At 39.4% G+C, this 23,597-nt stretch overlaps 1 protein-coding gene across 3 annotated transcripts in view; it reads left to right on the forward strand.

The window, feature by feature from the left end:
* nhsl2 (NHS-like 2) overlaps window positions 1–23,597 on the forward strand; it is a 131,646-nt gene that overhangs the window by 68,778 nt on the left and 39,271 nt on the right. Inside the window, exon 1 of one of the 3 annotated variants that reach the window (XM_044097041.1) lies at window positions 186–641. The exons of the other annotated variants lie outside the window; for them this stretch is intronic. Within the exon in view, the coding sequence (XP_043952976.1) occupies window positions 617–641 (25 nt within the window). The 5' untranslated portion in view covers window positions 186–616. Of the gene's footprint in view, window positions 1–185; window positions 642–23,597 lie in introns of those variants that run through there. 3 annotated transcript variants of the gene reach the window in all.

Below are 23,597 nucleotides of genomic sequence, written 5' to 3' on the forward strand. Positions count from 1 at the left end.
CTGCACATTTCTGGACTGAGATGTCTGATGTTGTTCCTGGGATCTGTTGTAGCCACTGTTCCAGTTTGGGGGTGACTATATATATACATATATATATATATATATATATATATATATATATATATATATATATATATATATATATATATATATACATATATATATATATATATATATATATATATAATAATTATGTTTCCGTACTGGTACACCTGAAAGGAAACGAGGAGAGGGGAAAAGTCATGTGGAGTTACTTGACGAGATATGTGGGGGGGACAAGGACAACACACGAGTTAAAGCGCTGCAGCCACCACCAAGAGTTTCCTCCCTTTCTCTTTTCACACCGCTAGTGAAAACGAGCCGCTGTCCCCGGTCTCCGCTCGGTCTTTTCCCGCCTCTCCCGCCGGGTCGTTCTCGCCTCTCTCTCTCTCTCTCTCTCTCGAACCGGCCCCGCTGACACTCCGGCTGCCCAGGGCCTTCAGTGAGTCACTGGGTTCACTTCAGCAGGCAGCGCGCCTCTTTCCCTCCTCTTTTCCTCTCTTCCTCTCGCCCTCCTTTCTCGTTTCTAACATGGATGTAAGCGAGCTGCTCCCAGAAGGAATTTAGGAACTCGAACATGGACTTTTTATGGGCCAGACCGGGTAAGAGACATCAGGAATGCTTTAAAAGACACTTGGAAAAAGTTGGTGCAGGGAGCAGAGTTACTCAGCTTCTTGAGATTAGCAAAGCTCAGGAATGTTCTCCTTGGTGTTACTGAGGTTAGCATGGATGTGTATTATTTCTTTCGAGGTGTTTTGGTTTTGTTATTTTTCTGGACGTTGTTGGGGGGGGTAAATAGAAAGGAAGCTGCTGTTTGTCATCTCAGTAAATCACAGACAACTGGTTAAACAGAAAAGCAAAGCAGAGTTTATTTTATTTTAAGGAGTCATGTATTATGTAACCTAGAATTGCTTTATATTATCTGTCTTTGTTAAGACATTGCTGTATTCTAATGATATGAATAGTTTCAAATTGAACATTCATGTGAAATCTACACTGACGTGCTACAACCCCCCCCCCCCAAAAAAAAAACAAAAACAAACAAACAACTACTTCAGCTTAAAAGTTGAATTGCTTTATTTAGAAGTAAGTAACTTAAATTTGATTCATTTGATGCATTTAATAAGAAAATGTCTTTGGAGTAGAGGAAGCAATTGGTTTTTATCAAATTGTTGAACCTTTTTAGCTGTTTTCATACATTTTTCTTTTTTACAATATTTACAGAAAATTCAAAAGAAAAATTGAATGGATAGCAAGTATTACTTTGCTGACATTTGATTATTGCTTACATTGTTATGCTGTTTCTTTAACATTCATTTATGACTATTTTAAGCTAATGTGTGGAATAATCGCCTGCTATATTTACCAATAGTTCTCAAATGCTTACTGCTAAGATTATACCTTTTTCCTCTTTCTTTCTAATGCATGAATGAAAAGCAGATGTTAGTTGGTAAAGTAGTGTATCCAACTCCTCTTCCATTTCCTCCTCCTTGGCGAACCTAGCCAAGTTAGTCTAGCTTGCTGCAGCAATAAGCCTGTTACCTAGCTAGCTGGCTAACTAGCTAGCTTGCTGTGACTTGTCTAGCAAACATACAAGCCATTAGCAGCTACCATATGGCTCTCTAGTAAATTAGATAACTAGGTAGTCAGAAATTTTATAGTTTTGATTCCCTGCATTTCATTTGTTTTGATATAGATCTTAAATTTATTTCAAAATGATCTTCAAAGACTTAATTCTGAGTTGGTGAAGCCTGCATGAACCCCAAGCACATCAGCGTTTCTTTTTCATAAATGGAAAGGAGAGAATGCTCATGGTAGTTATAGGTAAGTTATAGGAGCTCTTGTGTAGCCATTCTAGTTAGAAGTTATGCTTCATACTGTAAATATAAACAAAGGGTGAAGGAGACGTCCATCTTTTGTCCGTCCCCACTTATCCTTGTAAGGGGCTGGTGCCTATCCATGGCTGTTATTGAGTGGGAGGCGCACAATGGACAGATAGCCAGTATTTCACAGAGCAACACAGAGACACAAACAGGAGACATAAACACACACACACACATCCAAGGGCAATTTACAGAAACGCAAATCGCTCATTCTCTCCATGCAATACTCACATGGGGAAAAAATGCAAACTTTATGTAGAAAGACACCAGGCTGGAATTTGAATGAAGGACCTTCTTGCTGCAAGGTGACAGCGATACCAACTGTACATCCCCGAAAGTAGACAGGTGGATGGTTTTCAGAAATCCTTCCAGATTTTAAATTGATTTGTTTGGGAGTTGTACATGTAGTAAGAAAAACTAAATCGCTTGGGTTAAATGATGTCTAGCCTTGGATTTGTCTTGTCATAAATCAGGAGCACACATTTGACGTTGTCATGTCTAAATGAGGGTTTGATAGCTTTAGTAACATTTTACTGTTATGTAGACTACACCTATGCTTTTGTCAAAGCCCAAACTATCAGCCAGTTTCATTTCATTATTACAACAGGACACGATATTTCATACCCTAGTCCCATATTACTCAAGCCTAACTCAGAGCCTCAAATCTAATCCATTGGTTGATTTTAACCACTTGGACAAAATCCCCAGTGTGTTACGAAATCTGCTCGAGTCTTAATGAGATAACCGCCAAGGGATATTAGTAGAGAGACAACCATACATAGACAAGCTTACAATTACCAAGCATGTTTTTGAACATTGAAATACCTAAAGATAAGCTAAGCATGTGGAGAACCTTTAACCTGGAGACAGTTGGATGTATCCCTCTTTTTGTGAGTAAACTGGTAGCTTTTCACGAGGAAAGATAAATACATCACTGTGACAAATAGACTAGAAACTGTGAATTCACTGGTAAACATCTTCATCTGAGAGGATGTTCTAAAAATTGTAACTCGCATTCATTCATCTGATAAACACACAGTTTTTCAAACACATGAAAAATATCATGATTTATTTGGTCATTTTATTCAAAATGAACGTCAACATTGTATAAAATCGTTGCATGAAGCCAGTAATGTTGCATTGTCTGAAACCTTCTCTCAGAACTGATTAGTAGTTGAGTTTATATTGACCATATAATTGTGCAATTTGACATTTCAAAAATAAATTTTCTTAACAGAAAAATAAAATAACTTGTTTTTTGATTCAAGTTTTTGGTTTGGCTAAGATGAGTTTTTTTTTTCTTTTTTCTTGGGCCGAATTAAAACTGGCTCATTTTGTAAAACTGCAATGGAAACACGTTTTTCGCATCCTAATAGTCACGCAATCAACAATTGGATGTTACCACTGGCGCAACCCACGAAGAAGAAGATGACAGGAAGTAGTTGGCGGATAATGCAGTGTTTTTTTTTTTTTTTTGAATGACTCATCTCGTGAACATACTTATTCACGTGTGATTTTGATCACGTTTCTTATTTAAGGAAAATAATGCGATTGCGAAATTGTATTTTTCCGACGTCCTCAGAAATATCGGCGAAGTTTTGCATACACGTGTAATGGAAATACAGCTAGTGCTTCATCTCCTTTGAAAGGATCTTTGTCTAATCCACCCTGTGAAACTCTTTGTGCTTGGCCCTTTAAGTCGCTGCTTGGTCAGTGAAGGTTTCCTGGCGTACAAAACGCACCGGGTTGCTCATGTTGCTGAGAGTGCGTTCCGATTGTGGTTTGGAAACAGTTTTGTGTTCAGTTACAGTGGTTACCATAGCGATACTTTGATTACATGTAACACGCACACACACACGCGGTTAGTATTTTCATTTTCAACATTTTACACTCAAGTGTGGAGGCATGAGCCACAACACACACAGTTCACAGTCATATGCTAGCAGCGCTCACACTCAGTATTTCACAAGCCCGTTTTCAGTTACGCAAAGAGCGCGCACACACACACACACACACACATACACACCCGTATACGTACTCCACTCATTATCTCACGCCGCAAAGTCTTTTGCCCATTAGCTCTTCTGCACAATTTAGTATGAAAATGAAGGGAGACGAAATCAAGCCTCATTTAATTTTTATGCTGATGAGTTGCTAAATGTGGGGACGTGATTGTCAGAGCAGCCGGTTCAGATGGACGTAGTTGACGGCTTTGAAGGGAAGGGGAGTGAAAGCAGACAAAGAGAGATTAAAGACGCATGGGGCTAAAATGTGACTTGAACCTTTTTGGCACAAAGGGAGCAACTTTGATGGATTACTGAGGTTGAATGACAAGCAGGTACTGATGGAGGCATTGCATTAATCTTCATTTGCATCCAAACAAAACTGTGAAACATACACTGAGTAGAAGTAATAAATATAAAAGCTTTGAGAATTGGCCAAACTTCCATTAGCTTGTTAAACGTCAACTACATCTCACTGTGAAAGCTTTGAGAGTTTTTTCATTTGGACCTAACCCTTGATTTTCTGCATTCACTCCTGGAGATAGAAACACCTGTATTTATTGAGGATTATTAGCTATTAGTAGGTTTACATCTCAGAGGACAATAAGGTGCTCTTGTAAAGTAATATTTCATTGTACGTTATAATAGTTTCATTTATTTGGATCCCCATTAGTTTCCACCAACATGGCTACTAATAATTCCATACTATTCTAGAGTCATTGAGACAGAATAGAAACTCAGGTATTTTTATTACATTCCATTTAAATGGTAAAAAGAATTGTCACAATGTTGCCAACCAAGCTAATAATCATCACCACTTGTTTATTTTAACTGTAGTTTTTCTTGGTAGTCCGATCAAAGATGGTCTGAAGTAAAAAAAAAACAAAAACAAATTTAGATTAAGTCTTCATAAAACAATACAATAGAAAGAGCAGGCGATTTGTTCCGAGGCAACAAGGTGACAGTCTGCAGATGCAATAAATTTTCCACTGAAGGCGTAATGTGCAAACAGCAAGGCCAACATCTCCAGAGAAAACCCCTCAAACCACAGAACATTTGTGCTGCTCTGCAGAGTCTGGAATGCTAACATATGCTACTGTGTGGATTTAAATCTACAGCAAATTCCTGCCTTAATGATGGCTCTGACCTTTAAACTACTTTTTGTTAAAAGTATTTTGATTGCATATAGGGTTACAACAGAGAAAAAAACTGCAGTGATGTAGCTTCTCAGTGTATTTACATTCAAAATTGAGTCACCAGTTTGTTTTGAACTGTGTGAACCCAGAGGATTTTGTGAAGCATCAGGTGAAGTGCATGTATAAATCATGAAGTGACTTCGCTGCAGATGATTTGTGTTTACTGGGATGAAGGATGCAACAATTTATAGTTTGGTACTATCAGAGGATTGGAGCATTTGTGTTTATTTCTAACTGACCGTCTTGGGACAAAATTTACAGAAACTGTGGCCACCTTCAAATTATCAAATTATTATTAGCTTAAGCAGACAGGTTTCAAAAATCTTGCATGCAGAGGCAAGTGAATCTTCATTAGCGCAGACAGAGTGTTGGCATGGAGTAGCAAAAGAGTAAGTAAAGCTTTTAGATCCTTCATTTATGCCTTCTCAGAGTTGTAATGCTTATGCTGCTGAAGTTAGTTGACGTGTCCAAAACGTCTGTGGGAGCCAGACTGCGCTCATTCTACAGTCAGATGTGTAGAAAAGCGATGCTGGATCAGAGTAATTCAAAGCTGCATCTCTTCAAAACCAAACTTAAAATTGGAAGAAGCTAAAAACTGTCATCATGTTAAAGTGAAAGTGACTTGCCAAGCTTGTCAATTTGCCATTAGCTCATTAGATAATCATGAAGTACCATTGAAATTTGTTGGAGCTATCTGTCCGGTGAGTGAAAAGAGATCAGGAAACATATGGAGTGCCGTTTCCTTTGAATTTTCCCCTGAGACAATGGCTGCTGTGTTGGGAAGTTGAACAAATAAGGCAGCACACCCCTTCAAGTCCAGAGGGTATTTAGATTTAGTTATTGTCAGGAGGTCTGCACAGCATCAAGGGAAGGAAAGCACAAACATGCTTCTACACTGACGCTTAGTTCTGACTACAAACTGGGCTGGGAAAAAGACATTTACCGTAGGCAGAGTTATGGATGTGTTGCAGTGGGAGCCAGTGTCGGTCACCTTGCACCACTGGAGTTTGCTCTGAGATCAGGGTTATATCTGTCCACAAAGGGACGTCAGCGAGCATGCCAGGACAAAATGGAGGGCTTGACGGATGGTGATGTAGGATCTCTGGAGGTTGTAGTCTGTTCTGGCAAATGAGGAAAACTGTCAAAATGCTGCTTGGTACATTTTCTGTTCACTTCAGTCAAGAGAAATAAAAAAAAGTGGCCACAAAAGAAATGACTAGATGTGGATACTTGGCTTACTGATAAAGGATTATCAGGTCAAGTCACTGACTGGATGGTCATTGTTGTTGTTTAGGATTTTTAATAAAGACTGTGCAGGCATTTGAGAATGAAAAAGGTCTAAATCATTGTGATTTAAACCTTTTTCAAATTAAGAAACGGAAATGGACACTTTGATTCTGTTATGCAGAAGCATTGTATGTTCTTGTACTTTTGCAGTTTTGTGTAATTGGTTGGCAATTATCCCAACACAGCCAACAAAGTGCATCAATTCAACATACATTGAATCAGTCGAGATAAAAACAAGAAACAAACTCAGTGTCACTACCCCCCAGCAATGGAGCTGAGATCACGCCTCTTGCATAGCTTAGCGTTGCGCGTCTCAGGCGGGCCGAAAAATAAAAGCAGTCGCTCTGTTTGACAGTCGTTGCTGTTTGCAGCATTAAATATTCAAAGCATAACAAGTGTTGCAAAGCATGAAACGTTAAAGCGACATCATGTTTTGTGGATGTACTGAGCAAAAACTACCCAGTAAGTACAACATGGCAGCTTGTTTGCTGCGTGAAGGGGTTTGTGAGTAACTCGACTCGCTGTGGGTTTCGGCAGAGGCAGGATCCTTTTCTTTCTGCTGTCCTTTGAATCTTTGATTTTTGAAACTTGCAGCATGAGGTTTCGCAGGTTTTTCACTGGGATGGGAGTCGACAGCGGCCCGGTGTGTTTTGTGCATCCATAGAGGAGAGCTTGCACCATCTGTGTCCAGGTGTACCCATCAGCTGGGACATGTGTATTACTGTAGGGGTCAGTGTGCACATGTTTGTGTGTGTGTGTGTGTATGTGTGTGTGTGTGTGTGTGTGTGTGTGAGGTACAGTGGTAAAGGAAGATTGATGGCGTACAGCGGGGCGAGTGCGCAGTCACCTTACCTGATGGGGTCCAAGAGTGTCACAGAGGGGGGAACCTTGATAAAGGAAACAGCGGTGGTTTGGGAGGCAAACGTGCCAAAGGCCTCGACCTTGACAGAGCTGTGACATCATTTCCTGTCTGGTTGCTGCAGTCTTTTCCTCCAGGGTGATGAAAGGGGTTGCGGTGCAGATTGCAGATCTGCACCGCAACTCCCTGTTTTTTCAGGTGCAAAAACAGAAGCGCACACAAGTCATGGACAAACTTCCCGACCTCTGGCAGACGATGCTGAGTCAGCTCTGTGGGTGCGGCCCGGTGATGGCCGCATTGTGTTTGTGCGTTATCAATCACCGTGATAGATAATCGGTGTGTGTGTGTTGTCGTGTGCGCGGTGTCTGCGCGGAGCTTGAAGTTGAATTTACAGCTGCAGCAGGAAAAGCGACACGCGGCCCGTCACAGCGGGACAGATGGGAGCCGGTGAAGTGGGCTGAATTTACAGCCGAGCGTTCTGACCGAGTCTGCAAATAATAATAAACAAAGGCGAGACAAATTCCTGGTTTCATATGCAAAATCCCAGAAAGAGAATGAGAACTCGCTTCCTTCCCTTGCAGCTTCGCCGTTATGCGGTCAATTTATGACGGACGCACTGCTCGTTTTGATGTTGCAGCATTCTGTGGCACAAATGTTTGCATTGAATAGACTCAAATAAAGTTCAGATTTGTGGCCCCGATGGAAACTCGCGTCACGTCGGGCCAGAATTATTCGGACGTCTGTGGCGTGATTAATAATAAGACTGCAGAGCGTCCAGCACTGAGAAAGCAATATGAGAACGCACAATATAAAGTTGTTCTAATCAACTTATTAGACTCTCAATAGAGGCATAGGTAGTTTATCCGGTTGAGGAAATAAATAAATACAAAAGTTAATAAAATGCAGCTCTGCCCTTTTTCGCTCCCGTCAGTCTCACATCCCACCTGACTCTCCCTGCGGTTACAACGACGACAAGATGGCTAAAGAAAAGCTAAAAACGGGAGAAGTTACACTGCTTTCTGGAATGGTGGTCGAAAAACAAAGGCAGTAAAATCGTAATTAAACTTTTTAATTTTAACCTTTTATGATGTCACACTGGATTATGACGACCTACTGAGCACAGCAGATGAAGGAAGGAGTTCTTGTCTGTCACAACGATGACATATTTTTCCTTTTTTTTTATATTCACCACTTACAAAACAAATATTACTTGCTAGCAAACAGAGGTGGTGACGTACAAAATAGCTAATTAGATATGAGAACAAGCAGCAACAATGACAAAAAATGAACAAAAGATTAAAAATAGAGGGTACAAATTACGAAATGGAAATGAAATTTTTTTCTTTTCATCTCAACAGTCATTTTCTGAGTAATTAGTATTATTTTCCTGACATTTTTAACATGCCAGGTGCAGCGTATGGTAATAATACGTGCTATGCTTTTTTTTTTTTTTTTTTTATTCAAATGTGATGTTTTTGCCAACACTAAAAATCTATTTCTGTGCTCAGTAATTTGTTTAGCCTGAACAAGCTACTCATCGATACTGTCCTAAATGTGTTCTGTGCAGCTTTCAGATCTGCGAAGCCGAAGCCGCCGATCAGTCGGGCTGCCGGTGACCTCATCACCCCGAGCGAACTCCGACGGTCTCCGAGGGGAGAAAGAGTTTTAGAGGGGACAGGAGAGGGATTTTTGTGGTTTGGAGATAAGTGGGAATACAGATAACTCTTGCATGTGGGTCTGGCGGCTCGAATCCCAGAATTAAAGACGCTCGAACGCAGCCAGAGGTGCTGCTGCTGAGAATGAGTGACATCAAAGATTAAGGATCTTGCTCGAGGAGACGACTTTAAACTTGAAGGTCTGACAGCATGAAATCATCTCCTTACGGCCGGGCGGGGGGGTGAAAGGGGTGCGTTGCCATGACGAGCAGTTCTGCGTATTAGATCTGCTTAAGTCTTAGACATTGTGTTTCCTCCTAATATATTATTATTATATATTATAATAATATATATATAGGTCTATATAGATGTAGACATATAATCTGAAATTACATATGTAATATATAATTGCAGGTTTTATATATATATATATATATATATATATATATATATATATATATATATATATATATATATATATATATATATATATATATATATATATATATTCTGTAATTATGTATATTATAGTACTTAAGTAGGTAGGTGTCTGTATGGGTGTGTGTATCACTTTATTATTCTCCCTTGGGCTGCCTGAAGGTAGCAGCTCAAATTCAGCATGTAGAGAATAATTAGGAGAGTCAAGCAGGAACCTCCTTGTAAAATATGTATAAAGAAGCTCAATTTGACTGCAACTGTATCTGGAGATTCCAGTTTTGCAAACAATTCCAGGTTTGAGCTGCAGTGTCTTTAAATGGCACATATGTTTCTCAAATATGAGCCATTTAGCAGTTTTTGAAATCAATAAGCCCTTTCTTTAGAACATCCTTTATATTGGCCGATTTACCTAATTTAAGTGTGGGAACCGGAGCACCCAGAGAAAACCCACAATAACACAGGGAGAACCTACAACCTACAGAAAGAGGCGCCCAGTTAAGAACTGCCACCTCTTTTCTGTGTGGCTGCAGCTAAGCCATGTAGTTATTTTTTTTTTGGTGCATAATTTGATAAATATTTGGAGGGTTTTGAAAGGGTTCTGCTTGTTTTAGTAGCCTCTTTGCATTTGTCCCATTGTTGCTGATTCTTGAGACCCAGAGAGTGAAGTGTCTTTTCCACACTTGTTGAGGAGCCTCTTGACCTCCACAGGTTCAGGATCTGGACTTCCGATGTTTTCTGACCCGAGTTTTCAGACGGAGGTTTTTCACTTCCATGGGATTCTGATACAGAATGTGTGAATCCCTCAGCATCTCCTCTACAAAATCATTCACCTCCTCAGGAGATGCATGAGGTACCTCACAATCCTCTGACAGGGTTTCCTCTAAGAGGAAGTCCAGATCCATGGATGCCGGGTCAGGGATGATGTTTTTAGGGGTTGTGTTGTTTTCCCCATGTCTTACCTGACGCCTGGCCACTTTCCTTCTTGGAGGTCCTGGTTCCTCTCTCTCTCTGAGCTCCTTTCGCAGATTTTCCAGCTCCGTTTGGTGGTTGAGCTCACGGGCGGAAAACATTTGTTGGAAAGCAGAAAGTTGATTTTGAAGATTGTCCTTCTCAGCTCCAAGGTCGTTGATCATTTTTAGGTCCCTCATCGAATTCTGGGAAAGAATTGCTTCTGCTTGCTCTCTCAGAGCAGAAACGTCTCCTTCATATGAAACCTGAAGTTGATGGTAGGAAACCTTCATCTGATCTATCTCATGAATCTTGACTTCATATTTAGACTGAAGCTCCTCATATTTAGTCTTAAGTGTCTCCAGCTCCTGTTTGAGGGCGTCACTGTTTTCTTTTTCAGCCTGGATCTGAGACAGAAATGTTTTCTTGCTGGCATTGTGAGAGGCCTGCAGTTCCTCAAACTCCTGCTGCAGCAGATTTTTCCTCTTCCGTTTTATTTCGCTGTGCACATTTGAAGCAGCAGCAGCAGGGCTTAGAGTCTCTGGATTGGTGAACTTTTCTACAGCCAGCAGTGTTCTTTTAATCTCTTTGCCCTTGTTGATAAAAACTTCCTTGGGGTTTTTCTGCTTCTCCAGCTCAGATTTTGCTGCTCTCAGTTCCTTCTCCAGATTGACAAATTTTTGGTTCTCATGGAACCATTTGGATCTCTCCATTTCCAGGAGAGATCCAAGTCTCTGGATCTCTCTCTGGAGCTCATTGACAGATGGTCTGTTTTCATTCCAGCCTTGGTGATGTTGTTCACTTCTCCATCTCCTTGACTGGGATCTCGAATGGGATCTGAACCCGCTGTTGGAATATTGTTGTCTTTGGTACGACATCTTGATCTCCAAAAATATCGAAGTAGACTTACGAAGTGCTTTGCGTACGTCTGAACTGGTCAGTAGTGTAGCAAACAATGACCAGAAGGTAGAAGTTTGTTACATATGAAGAACAGTGACGATGACATCACAAGCCTGATTAGTCGTGACATCACACAATGAGTCGTGACGTTTGAGAACTCTGCCACACTAACCAGCACGATAGTATTGTTTGAAGACCTTTGTACACTGATTAAATGGAAATGACATAGTAATGCATGTGATTTCCTGCCATAGATAATTTTTCTTTATTTTTGACAAAAAGGGTCACTAAATGATTATTTGGTCCGTATCTACTAGAAATGTTTACTTCCTTATTATAACTGAAACATTTTTTTGAAATCGCAGTAAAATGATGGACAAAAAGTGACATCAGATGCCGGTTTAAGTTGGAAATGTTACATTATGGTACATCGCTCGCCAATCAGCTCATTTGTTTTAAAGATCATTGTCATGGTGACGCCGAGACGAACAGTGACACAATATTGAAATGTTTTTGTAGTTTTAAAAAAAAATTAATCTTGCAGATTCAAAATAAAAGCAAAAAGTCTTTATCTTTTTGGTAATCTTGAGAAAATTATATGACGATCACCAGTCGATGTTAATTTGTTTGTAACTTTATTTAACCGTTGAGAGTCCTGGCGAAGGACGGCAACAGAATTACAAATCACAAAACTGCAGATATCAAAACCCAATTAAAATACAACTTGGATATTAAACAAAGAAAAATAACAAAGAGAAAACACCCATACAAGTAAAAAAAAAAAGGCTGAAATACAGTTGTGGGAGACAAGGACGGATATTTTCTTTATTATGAATCCGTTTTCAGGCTGCTGGTTGCAACAGTCAAGCCAACAAAATCTCTCTTGTTCAGCTTTTGAACTCAAAATAAAACTTCAACACACTCAGTCACACTCGGGTTAGCCTGACATGTCACTTAGGGAATCAGCAGAAACACTTAGTCACAAGTTCAGGTGTGTGTCTGCGTGCGATTCCCTGCAGATCTTGGCTGTATCCATGGTAACAAGGGCACAGCATTTAAAATAATGACTATTAATTCTAATAATACTAGTTATTCCCCCCTTTTTAGCAGGATTTGGTGGTGAATTAAGCTGCTCTGCGTGTCCGGCTAACCGACTCAGTCAACGTGACGGAAACGTCTGCGTCAGTAAATTAGCACAAAATTGGATCTTTGTTCCTGCTGGAAAACTCGGCTGAACACATCCAGCAAATACACAAACACTCTTCTTGCCACGCCAGAGAAACTTTTAATCTCCAGCAGACAAACACACACACACACACACACACACACGCACGTACACGCACACACACACACACACACACACACGCTCCGTCTTCCGTAACTCGACCTGAATCCGCACCTCGTCTCCCAACTAACGTGACGCGTGTCTAAGGAAATGAATGGCAGACATGGCGAGTGAAGGAAGGAAGGAAGAGAAATGAGGCGAGGGATAGTAAAGGATGGGAGAACGCGATTTAAAGAGACAGGAAGTGACGAGTGAACGAAGGCAAACAGGGTGGAATGAGGTGCATGTCACTATAAATTTAATCCGAGAACTAAATAGCATAGCGCTGTATCTGCGTACGGCGAGGGAAGGGATGCATGTTTAACAAGTGCAGAACTTTCTGTTCTTAAGGTTTCACGATATGTGTCAGTTTTGAATTTCGTTTGGGTTTCATGAGCAATGAAACATGGTGCTTATTTCTGAGTTTTAAGGAAAAACTATGTGCAAGATCACATTGATATGATAGGTTGTTTCCTCACTAAGTTAAATATTTAGAGAAATTTGGTTGCTGTAGGAACATAAAAATTAGAATAGATATTTAAAAAAAAACAAATTATTTATAAAGTCTTCATTAATAATAAGATTTAGCATTTTTCTTAGAAACTGAATATTTGAGTAGCTCATGCAGTGTTCTTCCTCTTGCTTTTTTTTGTTTTACACAAAGCTGCCTGTTGAGGGCAGCACTGAGCTGTGCAACGTAAACCACAGCCTGCACAGCACTACACATGTCCTGAAATCTGCTCTGAAGGAATTACAATGGAACAAAACGAGACCTAACAGTGGTGAGCTCTAATATAGCCCCTCACTTGGCTGAGAAGTCTTTGAGTTCCTTGAGACAAAATGTTGCTGCTCGTTGTCCATGAAATTGCCAAAGTTTGAGAAAACAGTGTAAAGCTTTCGTTCACCCCCCAAACAGAGCTTAAAGTGAGCTGCTTTACCTGTTTTGTTTATTTAAAATTCAACATTGTTCACTTCAAAGCTCTCAAACATGTTTGTTCATATACATTTGTACTATATTATCAAACATTTCAGTTTTTTTTCCCCCAGTAACCTCCTCTGACTGTAAAGGGGCCGAGTCATCCCCTCGTTTTAGCTTTACATCATGTTATAATGTTATTCCCTCATCAAAAACACCTGGAGTGTTGCCTTGATTCTTTCATGCATGTTTGAGAAATCCTTTAATCTCCCGTGGCAACCAGTCAGCTGTTCAAAATGGCTAGGTGGACCTAGCTCCGCCTTCAAGGTGCATCTCCTCCTAGAAGCTTCCAAACGTCTGACTCACCTTTCTCCCAGGACTCCCCCACTCAGCTCCTTCAGACTAGCCAGCAACAATTAGCAAACACCTGGTAGAACTGCACAGTTTAATATATGAGCTACTTCTCTGGTAAACATGTTGTTAAAGGGTTAATAGAGGAGATGACTTCCTCTATCATCTCTATATAGATGACTTCCTGAAGGCGGAGTTTCAGAAAGAACAGGAGTTTTTTAAAGAGACAGAGGCCCAATTTCAAGGCGTTAAGTCAGAGGGTAAAATTTCTTAAAGTCAAGTTTGACATATATAGCATTTTTATAACAACTGAAGGTAACATAGTTAATTGATAATGCTATGAAATGACACTGTATGCCTGGAAAACTCAATGCTGGCCATTTAACGATATAGCTATTTTCTTTTTACCATTAGCCTATAGAGAACTGATACCTGATGCTTAAAAATCTGCTGCGGTGATTATATCTCGAATAATTGTCTATCACAGATCTTGTTTGCCACATGCTCAGTAGTTTGTCTCATCTTGTGCCATCATAACAGGAACCATCTTGATTTTTCTGCTTGCATCTCCTTTTTGCAGCCCTTGGATTCGCAGCCCCTTAATTGCTTTTTTAGCCGCCAGGCTTACTTGGTTTCCGTGGCATCACGGGCCAACAAGTTGAGTCATGAAAAGCGAGGAGCGATGGCGCTTTACAGATCAACCGGTGTGACTCACGCTCGGAGGCGTCCAAAAGCCACGGTGTGCTATCTTAGCTTCCCTAAAGCCGTAACAAGTTTTCCGCTTTCAGACGTAGCTGCAGTAATTTGGCTAATTACTGAAGCCGGGGGTCAGGCTGATTAAATCCAGGTTTCTAATTCGAGTTCAGTTTTGATTTTAAGTGTTTGGGTAAATTACAATTTCCTTATTGCCACCCCATTTAGCAGTTGACATTTCTTCATACTCAACAGCTCAATTATTTAGCCCTCAACGTAATACATTTTGGCTCATCAGGTACCGTAGCAGCTATTAAGCTGATAGCATTTCACAGAGTCTTATTATCTACTCTGACCTTTGGTGTGGCTTGGTCATAATGAGGCGGCTTTTCAAACCTGGTTTCTTGAGATAACAACACCCAGGAGTACTGCGGACGTTCGCTTCGAGTGTCACTGTAGTCTGTAAATCAGGTTTACTGCACAGCTGTTATTAGCTGGGAGTAAACACAACACACACACACACACACCCACGCATGCTTACGCGGTCTTAAAGATCGATTGAGCCGGCCTTTTTTGGTGAGCAGAGACGGCGTTATTTAAGACAAACATAAACGAGCCTGCAGAGTACGGGACTAACGGAGACTAAACAACCTGTCGTTAACAAAAACACACACACACACACACGCACACAGGTCAGGATTTTGGGCTAACAACCACAGCATATTTCCTGATGAATGCGTGAATGATACACAAACCTCTCTTTATTTCATTTTCTTTTTTTCTTTTTTTTATTATGCATCTGTAAAAAAAAATAATAATAATATGTGAGAGGTCGATGAGATGCAGATGACGGATAGCTTGTGTTTCCCCATTAATCTCTCTCTGTGTGTGTGAGTGTGTGGTGTTAACAGCTTGTCTAAATCTCCGTCCTCCACGCCGACACCCCAATGGTTACAGAAGTAAATTAGCATAAGCTTCGAGAGGGAAAAAAAAAACAACTTTGTGGTTTGAAATACAAACACACATAAACACACACACACACAAGCATTAAGGACCTTGCAAATGCTTGTGTGTGTCGGTGTGTGTGGTCCGGTGATAAATCAGCAATCAGGACATTTGGAGCGATTCAGGTCTACGTTTTTCTGTTTAGTCACTGGAAAGATGGGACAAGGAAGTGCACTACCTTATTTTAATGTGGTTTATGCTTGTTTTTCTTTATGCAAATATAGCTATGATGACACAAGGCCATGGACTTGTTTACAGTGATAAAGATATATGAAGGTTGCCATTTCAAAGTAATGCATTTTCCTCATAGGATTCATTTTTAAGGCTCAAAGTAAAGCCCCTCCCCCTCCTGTTGCTGAAAATTGCTAGCTATCTCGCTGAATGAAGGCTGTTTTACACTTATAAACATTGAAAAAATCCAGCTGCTTTGGAACATTTTTGTTCATGGAAACATCCGAAACTACAGGAGTGCTACCCGACACTGTTACCAAGGTAACGCTGTTTTACAACTACGGTTAGCAAGCATGTCTCATGACCAGGTAAATACTACTGAGCGGTCAAAACTCTAGTATGGAAGCTTTCCCCCAGAAAACTTGCTAAGCTATGTTTTTGAGTTAAAAATGTTTTAAAGTTGACAGGAAATGTGAAAATATCACATTATAATTATGTGTCAATGGAAGATTGGTAGATTAATATCTGAACACCAACTATAAAGTCTTAAAAATGCAAACATTAAAAAAAAAACTTAAATAAATAAGCAATGCTAAGCCTGGCGGGGCACCAGTAAAGCCTGGTGGCCCGCCAGGCTTATAATGAACTCGCTACGTTGTCGATGTTAATGTCCACTCATTGGTCAATGTTTTACGAATGTTGGGAATCACTTGGTGTCTAGTAGTGGAGGCAACTTTGTAAAGTTCAAAGTGAGGATGGAAATGAAAACGGAAAGGCAGTTGATGTCATATTGGTTATTGGTGTCAGACAGGTAGAGTGTGAACCAAGAGCTAACAAAGAATCAGGAAATCAGGAACTAGCTTCAAGCAAATGCAACTATCACCTCCAAATAACGGTAGGATGAAAATACATATCAAACACTTGCTGTTGAACCTAAGGAATGACTGGATTATTGAAAGACTGACAGGTTGTTGCTGACCAAGTCCAGCAGATTTTGACCAAGTCACAAAACTCAAATAATTCTAAGGTTATTTCTGGAGCATGAAAATAAGGTATTTTTAGTTGAAGTTATCATAATGTAAAAATGTGGAGTCGGCCCATAACTGTTTTCAACAATGGGTTCAGAGTTCAGATGATATGGTAGAGTTGAGGAGCTGTTTGTAAAACAAAAATTGGAACAAAAAAAAAACTTTTCAAGAATAGTTCTTATTATTGCCCTTTTTATATTTTTAAATCTGCATTGAACAATTTTAGATGAAAGCCATATATTTCCTTTCTTTTAAGTTAAAAATTTTAGATCGGTACAAAATTCATTTTCACTATGTGTATAAAAAAAGACATGCCAGGTTGGAGTTATGACTCCCTGAGCTCCAAGGTTTCTCCTGTTTTCTGAGCACTGAACCATATTGCACAGCATTATGCTAGCAGAACATTTTCTTCTATTTTCTGAAAAGCACTGAGTAGATTTTTTATATCTGCCCAGTGATGCCCAGAGGCCATTTCCTGTCCTTTATCCTATTCCTCTATATGACTTTTATTTTTTGATAACACTGCTCTTGTATAACCAAAAAAAAAAGTTACATCCAACCGAGACCTGAATCAACTTTCAGTATCGATAAATTTGTTCCTTTTTAATGATGGTGGTGTTTTTCTAAACCTAAATGTTGAGAGAGATAAAGGTTTATATTTTTGTATTTCAATAATGGCAGCACATTTAGTTCTTTCAAAAAAAATTACATAATTTTACAAACAAAAGGATTTTCAAAACATTTTGCTAGTTAATTCAGTAGCCTAAATGTTTCTTGCTAATGTAGCGAGCTAGGACTTTGAATTTCTTTTTTTACCTTTTTCTATTGGGAATATGATCTTAATTTTATTAAACAGCTTTAATATCAACTTTTAGTAAAGCTATCTTGATGCACGAGCATCACTGCTAAAATGGCTAAAGTTGCAAAAATTTGCTAACCTAGCTAGCTAAAAAATCTGTTTTTTCCCCTCGTTAGAATTTACTTCAACAATAAAACAGAACATGTAATATTTATTTCTCAAGCTAATGTATATCACTGTGAACTGCTGTGTGCCCTGTTTGTTTTGTAAGGGATAGCTTAGCTAACATTGCCCCATTTCCTGGGATTTCCTGCGAGGAACACCCCTCAAAAGCAGCTTATAAATACATCCAGCGCTAATGTCCAAAGGGCACATCAGCGCTGCAGTATTTTACATTTTTATATGAGCTGACAAATTGTGCACATCTGTGGTTCTATACCAAGGATATTTTCATATTTTAGCTCCACAAATCTGCAATCAAAATTGCAGATTAATTTTCATCTCGGAGGAGATCAGGTAGTTAACACGTTTTCTCCCTTCGGATCTAGTATCTACAGTAATCTGAGCCACATTTTTAGAAGCTCCCGAGGCTTGTTTGACTCCAGCACGTTATCTCATCCATCTCACGCATCAACACGCTCACCGCTAGGTCGCACATTTAACTTTTTAAAATCCCACAAGTTCAAAACACTCATTGCTTGATTAAACATCAGTGAAGGTGGAAAGTAGCTCTAAGCAGAACCGCTTCGTTTGTGAACAGAGTACATCACAAAATATCCACACTCAAGACAGATAGGATGTGGCTTTCTTTTCACAAGAGCTTATGAAATAAGAAGGGATCAATATAATGCATTACATAAACCAATGTGGATATTGAGACACAGTATAACATTTTTTTTTTTTTTTACTTTAGGAATCGATACCCAACAGATTTTAATTTGTATTTTTGGACACATACAGTACAGACCAAAAGTTTGGACACACCTTCTCATTGAATTCAATTAGAAAGTGTGTCCAAACTTTTGGTCTGTACTGTAGTTCCAAGTTTTGTTAATTTTACACGTTTCCTCTTAGATTTAATTTTGTATGAAAGTTTAATGCTGCGAAAGAATATAAAGTGTTGGCTGCAGAACAATATTGAAATTCAGACCAAAGTGAAATGAGTTAATGTGCCACAAATAAGCTGATCATGAACGCTGGTACCATCAAAGCTCATTTTAAGCTTGTCACATTTTCATCTTCACAGTTCGTAGCGACTCAACTTAAGTTATCTTGTAGGCACCTTGAAGGCATCACTTATTTCCCTTTATGCCTCACACACTCACTAATTACTTTCATGCGCTGGGCAACTGAGGAGTTTCAAGTCTGGTAACGCTTTTAGCATCAGTGGACATGGTTTACATAGAGAGCGATAAAATCCCAGGCAGCAGACGTCCCAGGGAAGATTGGGGGTTCAGGGTAACACAATAGAAACAGGTTTTATTCCAAATTAAATTCCTTTTGAAACCGAATTCGTAGCTTTGCTGAATCATACCAGTCACAGTTCACAAAATGCATGAAATTTGCATGATTAAAAAGAGCATTAAAAAAATCATTTTAATTTAATTTATTCTCTAAATTAATCAGTAAATTAATCCTTCAGTACTTTTAGAAAAACAAGTTTTTCTAAAAGTACTGAAGGAACTTTCTGTTAAGACCTTTAACGCATAATTCCTGTATTTTCTACTATATGTCAAAGTTTCTGTAAAAATACATAACGATTCACTTTTTCAACAGTTTGTGAATGGAACAGGACATCTATTGTAAAAATATGGAAAATGTCCATTTTTTTTTATTGAAAGGAAAATGAATAAATTACTATAAAAACCAGTTGACGGAAATGTTTGAACAAAAACTGTCTCGGTAATTTTCAGTTTTTTGTTGTTTTTTTTTTTTTCATGGAAATTTTTCTTACAGTGTATATCCTTAAACAGTGCATTATGATAAACACGGATTCCCAAATTGGACACTTACCTTCTGACAAGACCAGCAAAACAATTTGCGAACACAGATTGATCTCAGGAGGAATCACCGCAAAAGAGAGTGTAGCTGATCTGCGTAAAAGTGAAAATGCTCAGTGCAAACTGACGCTACGTGTTTGACCCCCAAGCAGCAGCAAGCTGCAGCAGCAACCAGCAGCAACCAGCAGCAACCAGCAGCAGCAAGCAGCAGCAGCACCAAGCAGCAGCAAGCAGAAGCAGCAAGCAGCAGCAGCACCAAGCAGCGACCAGCAGCAGCAAGCAGCAGCAGCAAGCAGCAGCAGTAGCAAGCAGCAGCAGCACCAAGCAGCGACCAGCAGCAGCAAGCAGCAGCAGCAGCAAGCAGCAGCAGCACCAAGCAGCGACCAGCAGCAGCAAGCAGCAGCAGCAAGCAGCAGCAGCACCAAGCAGCGACCAGCAGAAGCAAGCAGCAGCAAGCAGCAGCAGCAAGCAGAAGCAGCTCCGTCTGGCGGAAGCTGATTGTGTGAAAGCCGATTAGGAAAATGAAGCCGGAAGCTGAGAGGGTGAAATTGTGATTCTACACACTGTGACTGGTTTTGTGAGAGAAGATGTCTGCTTTTGGAGCGGACGAGACAGCTACCGAATGTTTTCACGCTGAACGAGGCGGCGTTCCTTTTCAGGCTCCCTGTCTGCTTTTCCTCAAGAACGCAAAGTAGAAGCACATATCTGCGTCTAAAGTGATTCGTGTTAAAAATGGGATCTAACTGCAGGAATTTTTTTTTGTCTCATATTTATAACCATCCAACAGATTTTGGTGAATAAATGTCAAAATGTTTTTCATTTCGACTTCTTCATTTAGTTTCTTTGTAGGTTGTTATAAATTTCACACCCTGTGGATCAAGAGTGTTTAAAGCATTTTTGGGGTCTGATTTTGTGTGGCTGCAGTACAAAACTGTCCCACTTGCAAAGGTTTTACTTTTATTTCTTAATTAAGACAAAATTAAATAAATGAATTAAATTCTTCTCACGGTAGAAAAACATTAAGTAAGTCAAACACAAAATATTTCTCTCGTACAATCTAAGTTTTTTCCGTTCTCTTTGATTTTTTAGTATCTCTCTAGTGCCTTAAACCAAAAGCAGACTTTTGATGCTGTCAAATCTGCTTTTAATTAAAAGGTTAAACACAGCAAGTGTTTTCAAAGATGCAGTGACTCATATCCTGTTCAAAAACTTGTTCTGGTCTTTTTTTTTTTTTTTTTTTTTTTTTCTCAGTCGATCCCAAAAGAATTAGCAAACTGGGTGCATTTCTTTTGGCTAACCAGGCATGCAAAGTCCTGTCTGAGTTTTAGATTCGCAAGGATTGAGTCATCTCTTCCTTACAAAAAATCTCACGACTTTATTTTTACCACCACAGTTTTACATTTAAATAAAGCGACAAAGAACAGTTTATATCTCCTTAAAATGAAACGATGACAAAAAGACTAGGAGAAACATAAATAGCACTGTGAGCAAAGTCTCCACATGCAGTTTATGCTTATGTCTACTGCAGTACAGCTAGCTGTTTCCAGGAGTTAGAAAAGTGGACTGACTCTAAAATGTAGCAAGGAATTATTATTATTATTATTATTATTATTATTATTATTATTATTATATTTTTTGGGGGGGCAGACAAGCATTGCAGTGAATATCGCATTTCCATCTGGTATCCATAGTTACCACGATAACATTTCATAACACAGAGAGTCGTAGGCAGGTTTCACAGAAAACATTGATTTGCCCCAAGCTAACGTGTAAGTAAGACATAGTGAGTAGAGAGAAAATACTGTTCCACATTTTACTTCATTATCTAAAAAATCAATATTAAATTTGAAAGTTTGGGTTAACAGAATTTTCCTGAAAACAGACAAAAATCTTTGGGAGGCTTAACAACGACATCACCATCTAATTTCAAACACGCATAGCGTTAGCTGCAACCACTGTCAGTGAGAGTTATACCTCTGTTGTTGTTCCCTTTGGGCCGTCGGCTGTCACAGTTTGTGTTGCGTAAGGTTCTGAATACAAGGTGGCAGGAAGCTATTCTGGATTCAAACAAACTTTGATTTGAACCGAGACTCAGAACAAACCGTGGACATGACAAGAAGCAGCCATGCTAAGCGAGATTAACTTATTCTGTTAACATAGGTGCTGTTATGGAATGAAACGCCTTATTACTTGGTATGTGGGAGTATTTATACTTACCTAACAACCCAGATTAGGAATATGTAGTTTATAAACTTTAGATCAACATTTTTCTTCTTTTCTTTGGTTTGTTACTTTGTTTGTGTTTCCTGTTAATTCATGTAAAGCCTTTTGAATTGCCTTGCTGCTGAAAATGTGCTATATAAATAAAATTACCTTACCTAAATGCAACGCTGGCTTGTTTTTTCTGCTTGGCTTTGATCGCCTGCAATGTGGTCTGTCAATATTTCTGGAATATTTTAGTGTCTATTTTTCAGTTTGTGTCTTATGATTGCACCTTTTGAATTTCGCCAGCTCTATACTTCCATGTGTGATTAACTTTGTATTTGTTCTTCATAAGCCAGGAACTATAATTTTCATTCTTAAGGTTTAATTACCGACCGGCTGATCTGTTGCAGGTCAGGTAATGGAATAATTGTTGAAGGCCAAATAATTTTATTCTGTCAGTTCAGATCGAATCAGAGTGAACTGAGGTCAAGTGGTGAGTTAAAACTCATCCCATCTGTGGATCAGTCATGTATTGAACTGCAGATATGTATTATATTGAACGTAAAGCAAAGATACCAGACCCTTGAGATCATCAGATGTTAGAAGAAGACCTCTTCTGTCAGAGGTGACTGTGTAGAGAAAAAAAAAGTGTTATAATACATTCAGCCTTCTTGTTGTCTACTTGAAGCTTCACTCTCTCTCACCATCTTGCAGTCGGAGTTTGCTTTCAAAACGTTTCTTGCAACTCTTTTCACTCTCTGTGACTTTATTTTATTCACATTTCATTATGCTCAAAACAGCTACCCCTGAGTGATCTTCACTCGGTAACGGCATTCACACCAAAGAGTGTTATTTTGCACAGCACCTGGCTTTCACTTAAACACTTAACTTTTCACCTGGCGCTCAAATAAATATCAGGGTTTTGGGTTTGAAATCATCCAGTTTGTGTTACTTTAAGGTAGTTTGTTGCGTTTATGGAGAGGCCAGATATCTAGAGGTTTGTAATAACGTTACGTCATCCTTAAAGAAGACTGTCTCATCTCTCTCTGTTAAAGTTACCTTGCTGCTCACGTTAGCTGTGTTACATTACAAATGTCTTTGTCTGATATTTTTGCTAATGTCAATAACAAGAAAAAGTTGCAGTTGTGATGTTTGGAAATCAAGAGCGAGCGTGCTTTCTGTGATTAAAAATCTGTGAGTTCAACACGTTCAAATGACTGACTGTTTTATGAACTACGTGATGTTCTGGTGTAGCCACCTATCGAGTGTCAGACAAACACCCACAAAAAAACCTCCTCCTACCACTTCCTGTCCTCTTCATCGTTTCCGCCAGTAGTAACATCCGGCTGTCGATCACGTGACGCGTGTGATTGCCGTTGCATCTGTTTCCATACAGTGGCAAAATCTCCTCATTCTAGCGCAACAACTTTTTATTAAAAAACTTTTTATTTTATTTTTCTTTTGCCAATTAGCAAATTTATTTTAGTCATTTCAGTTTGCGGATTTTGATGGAAATGCAGCCAGTGACATGTCAGGCAGTGAGACTGTCAGTGACTCAACGTCTCTGATCAGTTCATTAATGAGAAACGGATCAGAACCATACATTCCCATCATGTTTTGGGCTGATTCTTTCTGGGTTTCTTTACACTCTTGTTCTAATAAGCCCCACCATCTCAGTCCTCCTCCCTTCCAGGATCAGATTTCTTCTTCTCCTCCCACTCTTGATCTTCTTTCTCTCCCAGTTCTTCATTTTTGCCTGTTTTTATTTTTTTTGGATCCTCTCATCCCGCTCTGGCCTGATGTATCCTGATGTATCTTTCTCCTCATCCCCTCCCTCCATCTTCCTCTAACTCCTTCCCCCGGCTAATTAAGCGAACCTCTCTGATTCCCCTCCAAA

This window comes from Gambusia affinis, linkage group LG18 (genome assembly GCF_019740435.1).
Source record: "Gambusia affinis linkage group LG18, SWU_Gaff_1.0, whole genome shotgun sequence".
Taxonomy (NCBI): Eukaryota; Metazoa; Chordata; class Actinopteri; order Cyprinodontiformes; family Poeciliidae; genus Gambusia; species Gambusia affinis.